Source organism: Talpa europaea (assembly GCF_964194135.1).
Source record: "Talpa europaea genome assembly, chromosome: 3".
Lineage (NCBI taxonomy): Eukaryota > Metazoa > Chordata > Mammalia > Eulipotyphla > Talpidae > Talpa > Talpa europaea.
The window spans coordinates 1,914,945-1,936,664 of NC_140069.1; the positions used below are offsets into that span (position 1 = coordinate 1,914,945).

Consider the following 21,720-nt stretch of genomic DNA (forward strand, 5'->3'; position numbering starts at 1 on the left):
ATGGTCCCTCCAGGGCCAGTCACTGGCCGTCTGAAGGAGAAACAGAGTGCCAGGCCCCTCAGCCCCGGAGCCGGCACTGGCCAGGCTCTCTGTTCTGCCCCTATTCCTTTCCCCTGTGCCCCCCCACCTGCGTCCCCGTGTCTGTCAAGGACCGCTGGCTTTTATAAGCATTGCTCTGTTGCTGTTCACTGTAATATCCAGCGTTTGCTGTCGTCATTCTGACTTGCTTTCTGCACATTGTCCCCGTGACGCCGTCCGTGGCGCCCTCCATGGCGCTCTCCATGGCGCTGCCCTGTGCCCCGAGCACATGCTGAGCGTGTTCAGCAGCCTGGACAGGGCGTCTCCAGGGGCCGCGGTGGCTCCTGTGTCCGGGCTGCGTGGGTAGCAGGGCACGCTGGAGCGGGTAGGTTTTCAAGTTTGTTTTTGCTCTTCCACTGGATGCCCAGGAGGCGGGCGCGGGGTCTTACGGAATTTCCATTGGGGTTTTGTGAGGTGAATCCAGGTCGCGTTACAAGGTGACCGCACCAGCTCACGCTCCCACCCCAATGTCACGGCCTCCTCTTCCCCCGCGTCCTGTCCAGCGCGTGCTGTGGGGGGTCCTCTCGAGAGGCGCTGTTCTCAGCGGGGAGAGGGGTGTCGCGCTATGGCCGCTGGTCGACCACGGCCCCTCCAGAGTCCGAGTCGGGGCCACGTGGTCTCCTCTTCTGGCTCCCCACGTGATGTGGGGGGTTCCGGCCTCTCAGCTCTCTCCTGTGCTCTCGCTGTGGGCCCGCAGTGAACGTGGAGTGAATGGCTGGTGAATAATTAATAAGTAGAGAATTATGTGAAAGAGGATTTTTTTCTTCAGTGTCAGCAAAGAGGAAGTCAAGAACTCGAGGCTGTGCCCAGAACGCAGCGGGACAGACGTGGCCTTGGGGTCAGACGGACGGGTCTGCAGCAGCTTGGCCTACGGGCAGGGCCCTGAGCTTTGTGTCCTGCCCCGAGTGGGGCTCTCACCCTGGGTTTCTGAGACCAGGGGACAGTGCTCGTCCCAGCTGCTCCACCGGTGGCTCCTCAGAGGCCCGCTGAGCAGCGGCCTGAGCTGAGCCCGGCGGCACGAGCGGACGTGACGTGGCGGAGTGCAGCTTGCCCCCGCCCCCCCAGCTCCACCCACCGCCCTTCCTCGCGCCTTCCAGACTGAACCAGCCGGCACGTCCCATGTCTGGGCCTGTCCTTTTTATTATGACTCCTCTGTTTATGACCGAGGAGAGGGGTACCCCGAAACATCCTTTCTAGAGGAAGCGGTGACTATTTCATGGGGTGCACGTGTCCCCCTCTGGCCGCTGCCTCCCCAAAGCCTCCTTCCGAGCCGGTGCGGCACGTGTGCCTCCTTAATAGCCACTTTGCAGTCATGAATATTTTAAGGCGTGTGTCTGCTCACTGCCCCTGTCTATTAGTCTAGCAAGAGGGTCCCTTTCTGGACGAAGCCGCACCAAGAGGAGGTGACTGAGCAGAACGTGCACCGAGGCGTCACCGCTGGAGCGAGGCGGGGGGCGTGCTGGCCTGCTGCTTGCTCTTTTGGCCTTATTTTGGTCTCTTTTGGATCAGAGACGCCTCTGAGTCTCTAATAAGGGTCATGGATCATTTCTCCCTGTGATGTCAGGGGGCTCTCAATGTCACAGATCCCGTGGAGCTCAGGACGCAAACTCCCAGCGCGACGGAGGCCCCACCTGTGGAGGGGCGCTCCTGCAGACGTGAGTTGAGCCTGGACCAGGCACCCGGCACTTGGCTGGTTGCTGGGATGTAGAGGGGAGTGTCCTGGGCCTCCCGCACTGAGGGGGTGCCGAGAAGGTGGACTGGCCCTGGGTATCTCCTTGGTGCTGGGCCCCACTGGAGCCCTCGTGCCTAGAACACAGGCCTTCTTTTCCCATAAGAGGAAACTGAGCCTCCAGCATTGAAACGACTTTCCCAAGGTCACCCAGCTACAGGTAGAAACTCTTAGTCAAGGTTTCTCTCACGCCAGCTCACGGCTTCACGAGGATGTAGCTTGCACTTACTTTCCTGGGTGCTTTGGTGCCCAGCCTGGCCCACCTCAGCCCTGGACGTCAGTCTTGGCATCGTGTTGAGTCCTAGCCTGATGCCCTCTCTGCAGGGACAGAGCTGGCGTGCAGGTGCCTGCGCCGGGCTTCTTCCTGCATCCTGTCTGCTCTTCCTGTAACTGCTGGGAAAATCTTCAGATCTTGTGTCAGAAACAGCTTCCCAGCACCTGTTGCTACCAGCAATATTTCCAGCTTTTCCTGTCAACTACTGCCTGACTCAAAAACGCAAACCTGGTATCCACTGCGCCTTGGCCTTGATCCTGACGGTGCCACAGCCTTTGCTCGGGCGCTGAGCACGGGAGTGAGCAGCCCTGGCTGTGGCGGGCAGGCCGCGCCTTTGTGGGAAGGTTGAACTGAGCCCTGGGACTCGCCAGCCAGCGTTCTGTGCTGGTGTTCTGTTTGGTCCAGACTCGACGCTGCGAAATCTACATTCTGCTTGGTCAGTTCTGCAGGCGTAGGCCTTTCGTCACACCTTCCCGTCAACCCTGCTTGCAAGGGAAGGCGAGGGACACACCCTCTGCTCCCCAGGTGACTTGGCCCTCCTGGGTGCTCTACGAACTCCAGGCTCCCCAGCATGTAGTTATGGGTGCTCGGCCTTCCCGGGTCCGAGGGGAGGGCACAGCCCAGCTCTAAGACAACGCTGCCCGCCAGCTCCCCTTCACTTCAGGGACCCCCCCCCCCCCCCCCCCCCCCCCCCCCCGTCTATGACATGTTGGAAGTAGCTGCAGGGCACGTGCTCGGTGGAGAGCACTGGGCGAGTCAGTCGCCACCTCAGGACCCTGCTCCGCCCACCTCCTCGCTGCATGGGAAACTCATCACCTTCATCGAGGCTTCCCGTCCACAGTGGTGGCCCTGTGAAGCCAATGCTGTCCTCTCCTGGTGCCCTCGTGATGCCACCGCTGTCCTTCCGTCATCTCTGATGCCACTCCACAATGCTTGTGTACACCCCCTTCCCGGGTGTGCTCCCTCCTTTATCTGCCTGGAAAACCCCTCATTCTTTGCCGCCTGGCTGAGAGGGGAAGCTGGGATCCTGCCGCTGGCCCCAGGCCTCTGTGCCTGCACGGCCTCCAGGGCCAGCGCTGAGCTCGCCTCCCCCGTCATCCCTCGTCTCGGGGCTTTTCCCGGTGGGCCACTTCCTCCCTGTTCTCGGCGTGGCGCGGCGCTGGGTACACAGGATGAGCACTGAGTAAATGTTCAGCGGATGAATAAACATGCGCGGAGGGCCGGCCGGTGTCTGGGCTCAGAGCTGTGTGCTCACGCGCCACCCGACAGCTTCATTTATAGGCCCACCGGCACAGTTTCCGTAGCCGGGGGCCCGAGGCCTGTGGGCACGACTCCCCGCCCCGGGACGGGCGTCAGGCTGCCAGGCCCCAGCCCTGGGCCTGTCACTTCCAGGCTGGCAGGACCTCCCTGTCGCCGCCTGCGAGCCTGGGCACTGCCACCTGCTAGGGCCACAGAAGGCGCGTCTCCCGCTATCGCGAGGACTCGCGCGCTGCAGCCCGCGGGCTTTGCCACGGTGCTGTCCTCACGGGTGCCGCGCCCATGCGTGTCCCTCGCGTTCGTGTCCGCTCTTCAGCTGCGGTCTGCTCGTCGCTCTCCCACGGCGCCCCAGCATCTCTGTGGTCGGTTTCTCGTGCAGTTCTTTGTGGGGGGCAGTGCAGCGCCATCCCTGTGACGCCCGCCCACCCCCCGAGCGGGAACAGCCTGCGTGTCCCCGGGGTGGGGGCGGCCGGCCGGCTCGGTCCCCGCGGTTCTTCCTGAGACACGCTGTTCGTTCTGGCCTGCGCGAGGAGACGGAGGCCTGGAGACGGCCCGAGTGGGGCGGCCGCAGCGGAGCTGGCAGAGGCCCTGGCAGGGGGCCCTGGGGAGGGTGGCCAGGGCTCTGGGGCTGGACAGAGACAGTTGGCGGGGGGGTGTGAGACCGGTCTGGGGGGCGGGAGGGGCGGCCTCTGTCCCCGGGCTGTGGGAGATCGCAGCAGCGAGAGGAGCCCGCTGTGCAGAGCAGTCCTGGGCTGAGCCAGTTTTTAAGTCTGTTATTTTTGTAACTGAAGCGCAGCAGGCGGGACGCGGCTCAGAGCCCTTTGAAGTTGCTTCCAAGGCCCAGCGCCCTGCGTGGCTGCCGACTCTCTGCGTCTTTCATCCGGCTCTTACCCGCACCCCGGCAGCTAATTAGCTCTCACACGTTAACTCCCTCCGCGACTTTATAATGAGGGTCCCTCCTCTTCCAAAGGCACCTGCTGGCTTCTGCAGGAAACACTTTGGTGCCCGAAAGAAGCAGCGGCGAGTAACTAACTGCCCGCCTGTGGGTGACGCTGAAAGGTCCTTCCTTTGAGCAAACTGACAGCAGCTCCGGGAGGTCCTTGGGCTCCACCAGCCGCATCTGCCTCTCTCCAGAGCCCCACACCGTGAGGTCCCCTCCTGGCCACCAGGCCTCGCTGTCCAGCCCCTCCCGCCTCACCTCTGGGCATATATTCGAGATTTGGTGTCCCCTGCTAGGTCCTGGGGCTACGGAGTCCCTTATCAGAGTCCCTTATCTTTTTTTTTTAAGATTTACTTATTTATGCACACAAGAGCTGGGGTGCAGGCCAGGGGTGTAGGGGTGAGGGGACTCCCCAGATACAGAGTGGGAAGCAGAACAGGCGGATCCACTAAAATGCACTGCTGAGGGGAGCAGCGGGGAGACAGGAGGGGTCTGCTGCGCCCTGTGGGTAGCTCCCTGGCCAGGATCCCACTCAGGCCACAGTGGCTGGGGATAGTTTGATAGCGCGAGATTGAACCCCTGCGTCACCAGGGAGGCCCAGAGTCCCTTGTCTTTCTCATCAGAATCTCCCCCCACCCATACTTTGTTCATATTTTCCATGGGGCTCTCCATCCTCACCAGCAACCCTCTCCAGGGGGCATCGCCTGAACCAGTCTTTGGCTTCCACCCCCGGTTACAGTTAGACTGTGGGGAAAGCTCAGTGATTCTTTAGGGGTGTTCTCTTGGGCCAGTGAGACCCCCACCCCCGGGCTGTGTTCACAGATCCCTCTGCAGGGGAAGGTTGGAGAATCTGCTTCCTTAGAGCATTTGAAGCCATGGCCTGCGGTCCCAGGACTGCGCCAGAACTGAAGCACTTCCCGTCATGGTCAGCATTACTGTCAGCGTCATATTAAGGGCCACGTCATAATCCACTAAGTCACCAGAATGGTCTAAGTGTTCTCCTGAACTGTTGGTCACCAGGCTACTGCCCCTGTTACTGCTGACTTGGCAAACGCTGTTGGGATGAGCTCACCTCGGGAAGAATCTGTGCACGTTCTAGGCCGTGCTCTTAGTGTGGATTCGCGGTGGCAGATGCTGACCCCAGGGTCACGGGCCTTTCCAAGTCCATCGTCACCGCTGCCAGATTGCCCCCCAGAAAAGCCGTGCCCTTTCAGCACCACCAACTGTGTTGGAGAACGTTTGTCCAGCCCCCACGCTGGATGTTGTCATTATTAAAACCTCAAACAAATGTAAGCTTAACCGAAACGCGTGATTTTGACCTTCAGGTGCATGATCTCAAGTTAAATGAGACCATTTTGGCTTCTTTTGTGTAACAAAGCATTGCAGAAAAGAATGCATTTTATAGTGTCTTGCAAAAGCTTTATTTCCAGCAGAAAAATTAATTTGAGCGTCAGGCTGTGCACACATGAAGTTAATAATGGTTTGTCAAGGGCCGGCTATTCACGCCAGTATTTCAAGCTGGGCAATATTTCAAGACGGCATCCTTAACCCGTCACCCCCTTCCTTTTGTGTCTTTGTCACCACCGTAATGTTAATTAGCTCGTTAAAATGCACTCAGAAGTCAGGATAGCGACACTCTCCTCTCTCACGGATCTTTATTATTTGGCCGTGAGGGTGCCCTGGCCTCTCCCGCTGACGGGCGCTGGAGCCAGGGCAGAGTCCAGCCCGAAGCCACACCTCACACGCCAGAGCCTCTTCCTTTACATTCTAGTGGGGAGCACTGTTGGGCCTGGGTCGTAAAAAACTACGCTCTTTTGTGCCCATCACAGAACCCGATGGTTCTCACGCGTCTCCTTCTGGCCGTCACGCACTCAGCAGAGGAATCGCGGTCCAAATGTGAAACCTTATCTGAAAGTTTCAGTGGCACAGCGGTTGAGCGCTGGGTTGCAAAGCTGCCCGCAGCCTCTGCAGCGCCAGTTCAATCCCCGGCCGCCGGTGAGGGTCCCCCATGGCGCGCAGACCTCTCCTGCCGCCCGCTGCTCCCCTCAGCAGTGTCCTTCGGTCCTTCTGCCTGCTCTGCTCCCCGCTCTGGCTCTGGTGAATCCTCTCACCCTCCCGCGCTTCTGACTGTACTCAGTGATTGTATAAATAAATAAATCTTTAAAAAAAAAAAGAAAGTTTCAGAAGAAATATTTGTCAATTTGGGTTTGGTGGCGTCTCATGAGCCGTGGTTCCAGGTCACGATGTACACAGGAACGATTGATAAACTGTACCCCACTATGCAAAACTTCTGTGTACCCCACTAGGATAAGCTGTACCTCCCTGGGGTGGGCATCTGGACCCCAAGGTCTGACCTGGAGCCCTGAGCCTCCATCCCTCAGCCACCTGGCGCGGAGTCGCAGACTCGGACTTAGCATCCGCACGGTGGCGATTCCTGCCCTCCGCGTACCTCGCCGAGCACGACACAGGTGCGAACTTCTGGAGCGTGATGGACGGTGTCTGCGGGGGCTGCGTTGGCCCCTCGGGTGTTGGGGTGCTGTCTGCGCTGGGACCAGACGCTGCTGGGGCCGCTGGCTCGTGCGCTTCAGGAAGTGATTTTGTAAATGTTATTTTAAAATCTCTTGTCTTTCTAGTTTTTTTTTTTTTAATTATCAATATATTGTGACTGCAAGGAAAATTCACGGGTGAATCACTTGATACAGAACACAGATTAGATAATCACACTCGCATCGACAGTGGGAGGCTCATGCATAATTCAGGCAGTTAATACTCGCTGATTTAATTTATTAGGCTCTGTTCCCGTGCCAGGCGCGATTGCTGTACCAGTGAGGACCCAACAAGGGTCCTGGGCGCGCCGTTTGTGGTAAACTAATTAGACGCTGATTGCCACCTGCAAAATACAGATGGACTAATTAAGCTACTTTGACTTCGGAATTCTGCAATACAGGTGATCACCTGTGCTTGTTTGCGCCACTGGCCTTGGTGCGTTAGGAGGATGGCGGAGTTTGAATTGTTCTTTTGAATGAGGAATATTGAAAGTGACAGTCATGTATGCATAAGTAGGGGTGAGCCCTCAGCCAAAATCGCCTGCACCTGTGAAAGCTTCTGTCACCTGGGTGCCTGCTCAGCAGCGTTTGCAGGGATGCGAGGTGGCCAGGTGGGTCCTGCAGCCCCACTGGTGCTGGTGACCTCGGGGCTGCCCTCAGGGCAGATGCCACAGCCGCCTGTCCTCACCCCACCCCGGAGGGAGCTGTCAGATTCTTCTTCAGTGGCTCGAATGTCACTTCTCTGTGGAGCCTTCCCCAGGCAGCCCTGACCTGGTCCTGAGTGCAGGACAGCACTGGAGGTGTGAGGAGGAATCTGTCCTAACCCTTGCTTGCATGTAAGGATGACAATCCCCGTACAAGGTGACGCAGGGAGAGTCACGCAGCCTGTGCCACCTGTGGAGGTAGCGTGGGCACGCAGCTGTGAAGGCAGGCGTAAACACCGGGAGTCAGGGACGCCTGCGTTCTGTTGAGCGGCTATGTGACTAAAATGGTGAAGCAAGAGGAAATATTTTTCAGCCGCTCAAGCTTCACTCCCCTGTCCTCCTGGGCATACTCCCCAGGTGCGCCTGGCGCCGTGCAGTGTGTCTGCAGGTGGCTTGGACGCTGCCGGCGGCTGCTCAAGCGAAGGAGGCAGCGTCCCTCTCCAGCCAGCCGTCTCCTCCCGCAGACGATGGAGTCTCTTGTAGACTCGGGTAGTTTCTCTCCCATCTGTCGCCTTTGGACACTTTATAGCTGGTGCCTGGACTCTTCTGCCTGTGGGAGGTGTTGTGGTCAGGGGGATGGACAGTTCCCCCGGGGTAATTCTCACAAGGGACCCTTGGTTTTACCTGCTTTCTAAAAGCTGTGGGTCTTGGCCCGGCACCTGGCTCCTCAGCTCGGCTCCCTGCGCTCACAGATGCCCTCCGGCTGTCCAGGGGCAGGCACGTGGGACGTGGCACAGGCCTTGCTCAGGGAGCTCCCAGCCTCGGGTCGCTGCCTCCGTCTTCACCTAGGCCTGCCTCCCTGGCTACGCCAGCTCCCCTTCCTGGTGGTGGGCACTGCCCGCGTCGGCCAAGCCCAGCCTCGTGGACCGTCATTGTCAGCAGGAGCAAGTGTCTCTGAGTGAGAAGGTCCTGCCGGCCCAGGGAGGGGTGCGCTCACGGACGGCTGTGACCAGTGGCAGCTCACGTCACGGTGGCCCCCACCGCGTGGGTAGCGGTGGTGGGGGTTGGAGGAAATCTTGGTGAGGAGCAGGTGTGTGGGGGAGATGAACAGGTGGGGTGCACGAGCCGGGGGCGCCTTGGCCACGCCTGCTCTTTGCGTCATGGAGCTGGCAGGATGCTGGGCTCATGGTGAGCCCCGAGCAGCCCCCCCCACCCCGCCCCCGCCCCACCCAGAGGTCAGGCTTGGCTGGACTCTGCGGCCTCTGAATCACCCCCACCTGTGTCAGAAGAGCTTCTCAACTGGAAAAGGAACCACAAGTTAAAAGAGCCAGAAAGCAAGGCAGGTGACCAGGCGGTCAGGAGTATTAATGCAAGATGAACAGCCATATGCCCACAGCTTCGCCTTTTTATCACAGGGGGACGACGTTTCATTGCTAAAATTACCAGCCTTCTCCATTGTGCACAGCCTGTGTTGTCAGAGGAGAGAGCAGAGTTAGGTAAAGATAGCAGGTCGGCCCTTCCCTCCGTGACGAGGACGTCCGCTCCCCTCGCGTCCCCATGGCCAGACCTGGTTTCATGGCCTGGCCCGGTGCAAAGGGGCAGCATCCCTGTGCTGGAGGCACATCTGGATGTCACTCTCCTGTAACCTGACGTCCACGCCAGGCCCAGAGGGACACTTACAGAGACCCACCCAGGAGCTCAGGTCATGCCACAGCAGCTGAGCGAGGCCAGCCCACTCCAGGCCCGTGGCGGAGGGGTCTCCTTGGCCTCTGCCCTCCCCGGAGCCCGCCAGCCCTCGGGGCTCCGGACAGGCGTGTCCATCGGACTCTACAGAGACCCTGTGCGGGCGGGGCCTCGCCCGCTGGCCCTCAGCTTGGCATCCCTGCCTGGTGGGCTGCGCCTACATCCTCAGGCCATTCAAGCGCCTTCTTGTCCTGCCGTGGTTTCCTGTCCTTCGCCCCGTTATCACTGAACTCTCCAGCTCCTGTCCCGCGGGCTATAGCCTCTGTGGCTGGCACGCCGCTGTGTCAAACAGGAACCGGTAAAAGGCCGGCCCTTCCAGTGACCGCTGTTGTGTGAACACAAGGTGTTTTTTGTAGTTTTTAGGAAGAGGTCATGGGCTTCCTGTGTCATCGGCACGGGATTTGCTTCTCCTGCCACATGTAGCAGTGGAGGTGGGCAAGGCAGGCCCTCGCGCACGACCCTGGGGGAGGGCGTGCGGCTCTGGTGCAGTCACTGGCCCACCCGCCGCTGGCACGCTCCCTGCAGGACGACAGCTGCCCGGAGGAGAGCGAACGCCTTTCCCGGAAGGGGCAAGGCCCTAGTTCTGCCACTTCTCCTCACCGGAGCGTGGACTTCTGACCGCAGCACAAAGGGAGCGGGGCGAGCAGGTGTAGAACTGGGAGCGTGTGTGGGGTGCAGGCTGGGAGGGTGCCACCTGAGCCCCAACACGGCCGAGCAGGAGTGTGGCCCTTCCAGGCCCAGGGCCCGCTTGTCCTCAAGCTGCCTACTCTGGAGAAGACACGAAGTCACCTTTGCGGCTGGGCCACTTGCAGCTGCCATCAGTGCAGCACCCCACAGCACTCCGCGGCATCCTGTGGCACCCCACGGCACCTGTTCTGGGGTGTGGTTTGGCGCCCTGAGCACGGAGGGTCCTGGGGATGCCTCCGTGAGCCCCGGCCTGTGGTTTTTGGGGCCCAGGCTGCTGCTCTCCCTGTGACTTGACCCTGCCAGGCGGCATTCCGCCCCCTTCCGCAACGGAAACCGAGGCCGGAGCATCCAAGCAGCTTCCTCCACGCTGCCTTCAGGGGGCAGGGCGCCCGGGGCCAGCGCGCCGTGGCTCTGAGGCGGTCTGAGCTTTAAAGGCGGTCAGCTGTCTTGGTTTCTTCTGACCCAACTTCTCACTTGGCGTGATAAAGTTGTTCCCAGCAGCATTTCAAGGAACTGGAAGTAACTTTATTTTTTTACTTTGGTAGAGAATTCCCTCGATGTAAGGCCAGGAGCCCACGTAGCTGGGCGCAAACACCCCCAGACTGGGCGCGGGAAGGAGGTGGCGCGGGCACCTGCTGGGCGCGACCGGGCCCTGGAGGTGAAGACCCGCATGGGGACAGCTGTGGGGCGCGTGTCGCCTCCCTCCCTGTCGCTGGCCTCAGCAGCCGGTGGCCAACTTGCCTTCAGGGGTCACCACTGAAACACTGGCCAGGTGGAGAGTCCCTGGAGCCGCACATCCCCGACGGCAGGGCCACCTCCCGAGGGTGTGGGTGGGCACTGTCGCACAAGCGGAGATGCTTGCTCTCGCCTGGCGGCTCAGCCCCCGCGCCCAGGCCGACGGCACAGCCCTTGGCACCCAGGTGTGGGCCTGTGTGGGCTGGGACATGCAAATGGGGTGCCCGCCCTCCTCCTGCCTTCACTGGTGGGGCCTCTTCCGTGGGGAGAAGTGTCCTCTCTCTCTTCGTTCTGCTCCCCGTGGAGGATCCCGGGTGTCTGATGTCCGCTGTGCATGAGAAACCGTCCTGCTGCCACTTATTGCGCCGCGGATCTCAGACATGATGGTTGTGCTTTCTTCCCTTTTCACCAGTTTCCTGTATTTCTCTCCTTGGAAGTGGAAAGACTTTGCTGGAGGAACACTGTGGCTGGGAAACGCTTCTTCTGCGTTTGCAGTGGTGACTTTGAACTGGCCTGTACCACCTTCCGGCGGGGCCCAGAATGCCCTCCCTCCCCGGCCCGTCCTGGGCGCGCTGCCTGCCGTCAGCCTGGCCTGAGCCTGGGGGCTGGGGACGCGCCCCGCCCCCTCCTCTGCGGGGTCTCTTGCCCAGATTACACTGAAAAGAAAGCAGTTGGTGCCTCTGGGCCGGGAACGTTCACACTCGTGCTGCGTCTTATGTAAGAGTGAGACGTAGTGGCAGATCGTGAGCTGTGCGTCTCCCCTCCGCGTCTGCTACCCAGAGCTTCTCAGCAGCCTGATCCCGGCTTGTGTGAGGGACCAGCCATCCTGAGCGCCTTTAAATCACTTAAGTGCTCTCTGTGGGTCGCTGAGCACACGTCTGGGCGTGAAACTGCTCCTTTCCCGAGGAGATGGTGTTTTGTTCTGAAAGGAAAAACAAAGGCGGCTCTTCACCGTGCGTTGCATGTGGTGGGCTCCGGCCTCTGATGCAGGCGAGGGCCATGTGGCACCGACCGCTGGCTGGGCAGACCCTGAGCCGCTGCTGCCCGTCTGGCCGGAGGAGAGGCTGGGAGCCCGTCCTGCAGCAGGCGCGGGGCCGGGCTGGGAGGCCTGTGCCCTTCTCCCTGGCTCCCCCACACAGCGGCCCCAGGGCGGAGGAAGCCGGGCTGTCCGTGCAGTGGGCTCCGTAGCAGGACCAGGGGACGCACTGTGGGGACATGAGAGCTGCTCTCCAGGCTCCCGGTCCTGCCTCTGCTCCTCAGCCTGCGCCCACATTGGTGCCACGTCCCCCTTTGGCGTGAGGGCGGAGCTCCCCGCGTGTGCCGCTGAGGTCTGTGTCCAGGTTGAGTTCGTCTCTTGGGGTGCGACTTAGCTGGAGACGCCACAACCGAGGGCTCTTACAAAAGCACTTGACCGTTGGAGAGGGGCGGGGACACGGAGACAGGGACGCGGGAGCCCCCTACTCCGTCCTCGCTGGCTTGGAAGCCTGAGCTGCTGCACGTTGCTCTGGGGCCTCCGGGCTTGTGCCCGCGCCGGTGCAGCCCCACCCGAGAGCATGTTTCCTGGAGGACGGAGGACGCTGACGTCCTGTGCCCTCACCCCAGGGCTTCGTCTGGCCGCTCGCCCCCACCTACCCTGGCCCAGCGTCTCCGCCCACACATGTGACTCCTTTGCGACTGGCGTTATCTTGCTGCTCTCTGTCTTTGGGGGTTCCTCCTGGGTGGGTGCAGCCACAAAGGCACACTAAGCACACAGGGCGTGTTTCCTCGCACACAGCTGAGCGTCAGGGAATCAGTGGCATCTGCGGACGCGCAGGCTTCATGTACAGTAGAGATCGATTCTCCCAGGGGCTGCAGTCCTTGCCAGCCCCCCGGGGTCCCCTTAATGCTTGTGTGCGTGCAGTAGGTGTGTGCCGAGCCCCCCAGGCTGGGAGCCAGGCTGGGGCCTGCGTGTGGAGGGACCTGGCATCTGCACGGGCGCGACAGTTTCCCGGGGCCTGCCGGCGACCTGCAGGGACTTGAGAGCTGGGCAGACTGAATTCTGCACGACACCTCGGGGATTAGTGGGGCACGTTAGAAATGCGGGGTTTCTTTATGGGCCTCTGAGAGGCCGTGGGGCAGAGGCCACAGGGCAGAGGCCGTGGGAGTGTGTTGGGAGTCGGCGTCCAAGTGTGAGGCACGTCTGCTGGTCAGTTGTGATTTTCTTTTTGCCACTGTAGCTCAGCAGGCAAAGCCCGGCCTCCCTGCGGCCTGCACAGCTCCCTCTCCCCGCTTCGCGCTGGTCAGCCGCGCTGGCCGGCCTTGCCCCGAGCCTCAACCGGTTCCTCTCCACTCGGCCTCTCCAGAGCTGCCTGGCCCTCTGCTCACACTCGCAGCAGGGCCTGTAGCCCCGTGTCCAGCCCAGGGTGACCACTCAGTGATTGTCTTTTGAACAGACCGAGTGACTCTCCGCTGCCTTGTGGAGGAGCGGGGGGAAGGGGACACTGAACAGACAGCCCTCCCGGGGGGGCAGCTGGGTTTGAGGGGTGCCCAGCTGCCACCCGGCATGTGGTCTGTTTGGGAACTGTGGAGAGGCACCTGCGGGGGTGCGTGGTCCACCACTGCAGAGGCCTCAGGGCCGCCTGTCCACGTTGTCCTGCGGAGTGGAAGACCATGTCCTCACCCCCAGGGTGAGCCCCGGACTCTGGAGGCGAGCAGGGTGCCGGGCGGGGGGGGGGGTGAGGGAAGCTGGAGCCCCTTGATCTCTGCTTTCCTCTGCTTTCCAGTCGGGCTGTTTCCTTTGGCTCCACCTGTGGGGCCTGGGTCTCCGCGTGGGGCCCCAGGCCTCAGGCTTCAGTGTAGTCCTCATTCCACCTACAAGTTCCACAGTGTGTGAGGGCCTCGGGCTGTTAAACGAGCCTTCAGGGGCCCCTCCTGGTCTGGTCAGGGCGGGGGCAGGGGATGCTGATGACTGTGATCGTGGCCTCTGGAGCAGGTGGGGCTGGGTCAGGCCTGCAGGCTTGTGTCCCTGTACCCGGGGGCTGTGTGCTGTGTGAACCCGGGCCTGGACGGGGTGAGGGGCTCCTCTGGGCCCTGCTCTGGTGGGGACAGAAGGAAGGAGAGCAGGGTTCCTCACAAAGACACGACCCGGGACGGGCCACTCATTTCCCTCCCCTGCCAGGCGGGCCCATGCGCTATGCTCTGCAGGGCGGTTTTGAGACCCGCCGTGAGCTCTTGGGTCCGTGCGGCGCAGTCGGTGGCCCGGCAAGGCGGTTGCCCTCTCCGCTGCTTTTCCTGCTGGTCAGGATGTCTGGAGCCCTCCCCAAAAGGGGGCACCTTATGGGCCAGAAGAGGAAACTCTGGGCCCAGAGCAGCCTGCACGGGTGCAGCCAGAGCCCGCAGCCCCTCCCTAAGCCTCAGGGAGACCCGGGGTCCCCCGCTCTGGCCTGCTGTGCTGGCTGAGCCGGAGAGTGATCTGTGGAGCAGCTCCGAAGTGGGCCCCGCTGCGCCAGAGAAACAGCCTCCCAGGCTGGGTGTCACCAGGTTGCCAGCTGGGGGCCTCCAGGCTCCACGGCTGGCAAAGCAGGCGGAGTTTCCGCGTTCGTTTTTTCTGCCTCAAACTTTTTATTTCATTGAAGCGATCTTGGCCCAAGAGGTTATGTAAGTTTTGGGTTACAATCCAGCAGCCGTACCTGCCGGCCGAGGTCCTGTCCCCCCCACCCCGTGTGTTCTCAAGAGCCAAGAGCGCGTTTTGTTTGTTTATCTCCCACTTCGGAGGGGGCGGGAGGCCCTTCCCGGCGCAGCCCAGCCCGGCGGTCCCCCGAGGCCTCATCTTCCGTTCGTGGCTGAGCAGCGCCCGCCGCGCCCACACGCCGCATCTTCTCATCGGCACCTGTCGGCGCCCCAGACCGTCTCGCTGGGCTCTGGAGAGCGGGGCTGCGGCCCGCGTGGGGTCAGTGCGCGCTCGCCTTTCCTTCGGGTCAACCCCAGAAGCAGGAGGCTGCCGCTGTGGCATTTCTAGTCTTAATTTTTTTCAGGAATTGCTGTGCTGTTTGGAAAGTTTCTGTTTTCTATTTAAAGAGGGAAATTTGCAGGAGTGGGAAGAAGCAAAGGCCACGGGCTAGGAGGGTTGTGTAACCGAGAAGATCAGCAGAGAGGAGCTAAACGGGAGCAGCGCGCTCCGAGCGAGCGGGCCTGGCTGGCTGGCCCCGGCCGGCTGCTGCCACACGCCCTTTCCCAGCTGTCCCCGGGCTCTCCGCAGGGCCCGGGCGCCGGGCGAGCGTGCAGGTCGGGGGTCAGAGCCCAGCTGGTGCCTTGGGACCTTGTGGCCCAAATATCTCCCTGAAAGGGGGCACCCCGCCGAGACCTTCCTTAGGAGGCCTGGGAATCTTCTAAAAAGCACCTGCAACTATCCATCCTGAGGCCACGCGTGCTCAGCAAGGTCGTGACAGAGTTTGCAAACTTTCAGTTCTTTTTAAAGCCCCAGGCTCCAGCACCCTTGGTTTGTTGATTCTTAACGCCGAACTTTGAAAAATTTCAAGCAGGAAGCTGAGAAGATGGTGTGTGAGCCTTTGTGCCCATCCTGCTTCTTTTTGGGGGCCGCCTGGCCGCAGCCTGCAGATGGGGGACACCCGGGCCGGCCCCTCTGAGCTCAGCTCGCGGACGCTCTTGTCTCGGGGTCACTCCCTGACGGCTGAGGCTCCTGGTGCTGAGGGCTCCTCATCCCCCCAGAGGGACCGGGGCGGTAGGGAGGCCTGGGCTCCTCGCCTGCCCCTTTCTGGATCCCTGCTGCCCGGGTAGAAGATGGGGTGGCTGGCCTGATCACTTCAAGGCCCCTTTTAGGCCTGACTTGCTGAAGCCAAACTCGCCTCATCTTTGGGTGGGAGGAGGGGCCGGCCCGCCTGCCTGCGGCCTCCTGACCGCGGCTCTCTGCCGGCACCCCTGGGTGGCACAAGCTCACGCTTTGCCAGGGTGGGCAGCCCAGCCTCTCGCTGCGTCCGTGTGTTCCCTTGCTGGGCACAGCCTGTCTTGGCACCACCCTGATCCCCTTCTTTGGGGCCCACATGCAGAACCTCTTGGGGGCCACAGCCCGCAGGTGTTGGGGGCCGTGCTGGCAGGGGAACCCTCGGGCTGCAGCTCCTCCTCTGCCCTGGGGGCTGGTCAGCCCGGGAGGCCACACCGGGTCCACCATGAAGCTGTAGCCGGGTTCACACTTGGAAACTGGCTTGAACAGGCAGCCGTGGGAGGTGACGTGGCCCCGAGGGAAGCTTCCTGCCATGGAGGGACGCCCTCCTCGTGGTTCCAGGAGTCCCGGGCCTCCGTGTGTCCTGGACGCCTGCGAGGAGGCGCGTGGTCTCGGCCGGGGGCGCTTTCTGTGTGCCTTACAACTACAGCGCGGGCAGCAGGAGTCCGTGCTTACAGCTAGAGGTCGTCACAGATGTGGAAAGGGCGGAAGTTACGATTCATTCTAATTGTGAGTTCGGAACTTGGGGCGTCACTGTGAACGCTCTGTGACACTCCTGTGTGTTCTTGTCTGTGTGTGTATCCTTATCCCGACAGTCATGTATTTCTCTGTGGAAAATGGATATAGAAACAGGCCTGAATATATCCGAGTGGGCCTGTAGAGACGTAGCTGTACAGTTCCGCGTTCATGCAGCCTGTGTGCATCTGTGAGCACACCACCTGCGAGCATGGCTAGATGTAGACACACGTACTCCTCAGGTTTTTTTTAAAGATTTATTTATGCATACAAGAACTGGGGTGTAGGCCAGAGGTGCCGGGGTGGGGGGTGGTGAGAAGATTCACCAGAGACAGAGCGGGGAGCAGAACAGGCAGACTGACTGAAATCCACTGCTGAGGGGAGCAGCAGGGAGACAGGAGAGGTGGGTAGCTCCCTGTGGGTAGCTCCCTGGCCGATGGGGATCGAACTCGTGCTGCAGAGGCTGCGGACAGCTTCACAGTGCTGTGCTTAACCCCTGCGCCGCCAGGGAGGCCCTCATGTGAGTGTGGCTAGATGCAGACATGCGCACTCCTCAGCTTTGCTCACTGCACAGTTCTGGGAAGCGAGTGTCTTCGCTTTGCCCTGGGCGCAGCCGACACTTGCTCTTGTTCTCTGCTGAGAAGACTGAGCCTCTTCTGCGCAGAGGCTTATTCTCAGGGCAGGGAAGCTACTGGACGAGCCTGGAACACCTTGTCCCGTGAAGCAGGTGGTGCTCGAGGAGTGGCGGGGCTGCTGGAGGACCAGCCGTCGGCTCCACAGGTGCCCGACGGGGGCCATCAGGGCGGCAGCCTCAACACCTGTGAGGGGCGGGGCAGGCCCTTGGGTGAAATAATCCCAGAATCCACACGGGCACCTGCCACCGAGGACGTGAACGGGGGAGAAAACCACCTCCTTGCAGCCGACTCAGGAGTGTGAGTGATGTCAGAAAGCCACCAATGGAGGCTACAGCGAGTGGGTAACAATTTAGTGAAGAAAACACGCTCGTTAATTATTAATTACGAAGGGAGAAACAGCAGCTAGACAACAGAGAGGGCTTGCAGGCACCTTCTCACGCCTGTCTGCCAGAGAGAGGGACACTGGCGTAGAATATTGGGGCAAAATGTGAACAAGTGTTGAATTGGGCTGACAGGGAGGTTTGGATTTTTATTATTTAACTTTCAACTTTCCTGCCACCTTTGACACTGAAGTTAAGAGGTTAAAAGAGGGGCCCCCCGAGGGCCTGGGGGTTCAGTCTCAGCACTGTCACTGCTAAGGCCTGAGTCCATCCTGGCCAGGGAGCTACCCACAGGGCGCAGGAGACCTCTCCTGTCCACCCGCTGCTCCCCTCAGCAGTGGATTTCAGTGGACCTGCCTGTTCTGCTCCCCACTCTGTCTCTGGGGAATCCTCTCATCCCCCACACCTCTGGCCTGTGCCCCAGTTCTTCTAATAAACAAATATTTAAAAAAGAGGTTAAGATAACCTTTAAAGTGGTAGATGAACACGGGAGCACGCTCTCATAACTGCAGTGCGTGGGGTGTTTTTAACCATAATTCAGGGCTCATAAAAAAAAAAAAAAACAGGCGCAAACGATTGATGCACTAAATACAAGAAGATAAAAAATTCCTGCAAGGCAAAAACATCATTAATAAAGCCCAGGACAGTGGCCAACTGTGAAAATATTTGCAGTTTATATACAAGCAAGGAGCGATTTTCTTTGCATGTTGAGCTTCCTAGAAATCTGGAAGGAAAGAAGTCCTGCAGGTCAATAAAACAATGGTCAACAGTATGAACATGCGTCAGGGAAAGGCAAGAAAGTAGCCCCTGGAGCCCCAGTCAGAGCTTTGGGCTGGCCCCGCGGTCCTCACCCTGCCACCACCCCGTGCCAAGCCACCGGGCAGAGGCTGCTTCTTGGCTGCTGCTGCTCAGGCCCCGCTGCTGCACGCCGCGGACGGGTGTCTGGTCCGCAGTCAGAGGCGTCGAGGTGCAGTTAACACAGAGAGAGGCGGCCCAGAGGCGGTTAGCTAGGACGTGGCGCTGCGGACCTCTGTCATCTGTAGGGCTGGCCTCTTGGGGATTGAGCCCCCGCTGGACCTGCTGGGCCCACACATTCGACTTATGAAGTGAATCACAAACTGCAAGTGATTTCAGGTCACAGCACCGAAACAGCAGAAGGGGGTATGAGGACAGGTCCGACCCGGGTCTTTCAAAATTGGAGACCTGTTCCTCAGACGTGTGTGCACTGGCCAGGGGCCTGTCCAGCGGTGACTGACTCTGGCCCTTCTCTCCGTTGGATGAGGCACCGAGGAGCACCAGGGCTGTGCCTCTGGAACGGACAGTCCCAATTCACCTAAGAGCAGAGCAGGACCGCTGGCCGCCAGGTGTGGCTGACGTGTCCCGGGCGAGGTTACTGACCCCCCAGAAGGGCATGGCTGTCTCAGGTTCCTGTGGCATTTTGACCACAGTGAAGCATGACCTCCTGCCATCTCTGCTGGGAACCTGCACACCCCAAGGCCCACATGGACCTCAGCATGGCCGTCCCTCAGGGGCACGGCAGCTGGGGCATGGCAGCTGGGGCGTCTTGCTTTGCTGTCTGCAAGTGCTCGTGCGCCTGTGAACAGTCAGCCTCTGTCTAAAGTCAGCTCAGCGAGTCGGATTCCCTGAAATGCAGCCGCACGACCCCTCCCACACGCCTCTCCTGTGCCCAGCACCAGCCCGCCCCAGAGTCTCCCTGTTACCTCCTGAAGTTACCTCTGTGGTCAGCTTGCCCAGCAGCTGCCGCCCGGCATTTTGTCGCGGGGCCCAGCCCTCCCCAGTCTAGTGCCCGCGGCCCCCTCGGCCCCTCACTCAGGAGTGCTGTGCCCTTGCACCCGGTCTTTGCCCCAGGCTGTGCCAAGCAGGACATCAGGTGGCTGGACCGGACGCTTGCGATGGCTCCACCGTGGGGGCAGGGTTGACCTTGGACAGCGGGAGCAGCGGCTGCACCGATACCGCAGACTCCACTTCCTGAGGCCTGGAGGACTCCACGGGAAGGTGGGCACGGATGGAGCAGCGGGGCCGGGGCTTGTGCAGAGGGCGCGGAGCTTCAGCCTGTGCAGATGGAGCAGCACTGCTGGAGGTGGCGGAGGAGCCACGCGGCGTGGACAGGCTGGTCACCCGTGCTGCGCGGAGGGCGTTCGGGTGGCAGATTTCTCCGTATGCTCTGCTAGGACTGAAAAAAAATGTGAAAGAAAAGGGCACGACTCCCGGTCGCATCTCCCTCCTACTCTAAGCCACGCGGCCCGTGTCGGCGTGAGCTGCCGGGAGTACGGACCCCACGCCACCGGGCTGCTGCCTGGTGAGCCGACTCGCTTCCGCCTCGTGTCTGCCGGGGTCTAGGGGGGCAGATGAGTTCGTGGCCTCTTGAACAGCCAGAGACTAAGGCGCAGATGCTGAGGTGGCTGACCTGGTACCCGTCCTCCGGCCGGCGCCTCGCTGACTCTGGGGTGCTGTCAGCACCTCCTGGCCCTCGAGTCCTGCATGGGCGCTCTGGGCAGCATGCACCTGCTCTCTCTGTGCTGCGCTCTGCGGGGGGGTTGGGGATGGGGTGGGGGTGTCTCGCCGTTGGAGAGCCGAGATGGCTCAGCAGCCGAGAGCGGGCTTCCGACCGACGGGGGGAGGGCTCCTCTCTCTTGTCCTGCCTCAGTCCGGTGGTGCCTGGGTCTTGCGGGCGGGGAGCTTTCGGCCTCGCTCTCCTCCCCACAGCAGCCTGGCGCTGCCTAGCTGGGGGCGCCCTGCCCTGGAGCTGCTGACCCCTGAAGGTTTGGGCTATCCTGGCTCAGGAAGGGCTCCTGGCCCTCCCAGCACTTCTGCCTCCCCCAAGCCCCCCAGAATGGATATTTGCCCTACCCCTGCGCCCTTGGCAGCTGCCACCGCTCCCCCAGGAGCCCAGGTTTTCTCCCCCCCACCCCTATTAATGAGCTGCTGTTGTCTTGGAGCTTAGGATTTTGCTTCATAGTGGGTGGGGTGGGGTGGGGTGGGGGCTGGGCTTGCCTGTCCTGTGGTGGGGGCCCCCTCTGCTGTCCTTCCCTCCAGACTCCTCCAGGTGAGCACCCCAGGGTGGGGGGTGCACACCTGTCTGGGCTCCCAGGTCTTCACTCTCCTCAGAGGCCCTGCTGGGCCCATAGCATCCCCGGCGGGGCCTGTTGCTCCCTGGCCCTCTGGCTCTGTGGCTGCCCTTAACCTTAGCTCTGCCACGTTCAAGGACACTCACGACCTGACCCGAGTGGGCTTCCCTGGCTGTCGCCCAAGGGCCAGACTCTCTCTCTTTGCTCTAAGCCCCACCGGCCCCATCTCTGTGAGCAAGCCAGGCCCATGTCAGCACGTCTCCTGAAACGCCATGTCCAGCCACAGAAGGACTCTGGAGTCCTTCTCTGTTTTCATACCTGGGCTGGGAACTGTGGGTGTGGACGCCGGGCGTCTAGGAGAGGTGACACCAGGTGCCAGCTGTCCAGTGCGGCGAGGTGGCTGGGGCTGCGCCTGTCCCCCTGGGGGGCTTGTCCCCAGCCTGGCCTTCTGAACAACGCCCATCAGAGTGGAGCACTAATGGCCACATTTTGCATCTTCCCAGACCCTGGAAGCGATCCTGAACTTCAAGTACTCAGGAGGCCCGGGCCACGTCGAGGGCTACTACCGGAGCCTGTCTCTGGGGCTGCACGTGGAGGCCGAGCCGTCCGTTGTCTTCACCCGCGTCAGCACTCTGCCGGCCACCAGGTGAGCGGCCCCTGCCCGAGCCCTGCTTTGCCCGATGGCGCCACCTCACCCTTGTGCTCCGCATTCACCGTGGCCCCCCCTCAGACCCTGCTGGTGGCCAAGTGGCTCTGCCTCCCTGGAATTTGGGTGGCCCCGGGGAGCAGGGGTGTGTGGCGGCATCTGCCGGAGGTTGTGAGCGGAGAGCACACTGTCATCAGGCCCTGCGTGTGGTGTCCCTGTGAGGCTGTGCCGCCTGCTTGCGTCTCCTATCTGGTCCTGGTCCAGGCTGGTCCTGCTGCCCCGAGCAGGGGCTTGAGGCTGGCCATGTGACTCGTGGCCTCCCACGGGGTCTGAGGTCTCCCTGTGTCCCTGTGGCATCCCTGTAAGACTCATGTGCAGTGCCTGACCATCCAGCATCTCAGCACCCCGTTTCTGGAGCACCCCCTGGCCTGGAGCAGTGGTTCCTTTCTGCCCGAGGATCCCTGCTTCTCCTACCTACGTCCCAGGCCTAGGCCTCTGCCAGGGACAGAGAAATTCAACAGTTTCTCTCTTTCAAACTCAGAAGTGGCTTCTCAAATGTCAGTAGATGACCATTTCTCACCTCAGACTAACTGGTGATGAACTGGGAGTCGGGGCTCTGGGGGTGCGGGGTGGAGCCCTGGCCTGGATCCCTGCCCCTTAAGCAGCTGCCGGGCCCGGTGCACATCTGGATCGCCGACCCGTGGGGCCTCCCGTCTGTTGGGGCTACTCAGAGATGTTCACTCTTGCGGAGCTGGGGCTGCCGTGCAGCTTGAGCCCAGGAGAGCACCCCGTGCAGCCCCTCCTGGCCTCCCTGGAGGGCGCCAGGGCGCTGTCGCCACAGGAGGGTGGGCGACAGACGCCCTTGGGAGAGAGAGCCACGAA

At 61.3% G+C, this 21,720-nt stretch overlaps 1 protein-coding gene across 6 annotated transcripts in view; it reads left to right on the plus strand.

Annotated features, from left to right (window-relative positions):
* TRAPPC9 (trafficking protein particle complex subunit 9) overlaps positions 1 to 21,720 on the plus strand; it is a gene marked incomplete at its 5' end in the record, with an annotated part of 197,730 nt that overhangs the window by 111,108 nt on the left and 64,902 nt on the right. For all 6 annotated transcript variants that reach the window (XM_084230212.1, XM_084230214.1, XM_084230215.1 and 3 more), the window contains one exon: positions 20,696 to 20,838. In XM_084230212.1, the coding sequence (XP_084086338.1) occupies positions 20,696 to 20,838 (143 nt within the window). The remainder of the gene's footprint in view (positions 1 to 20,695; positions 20,839 to 21,720) is intronic.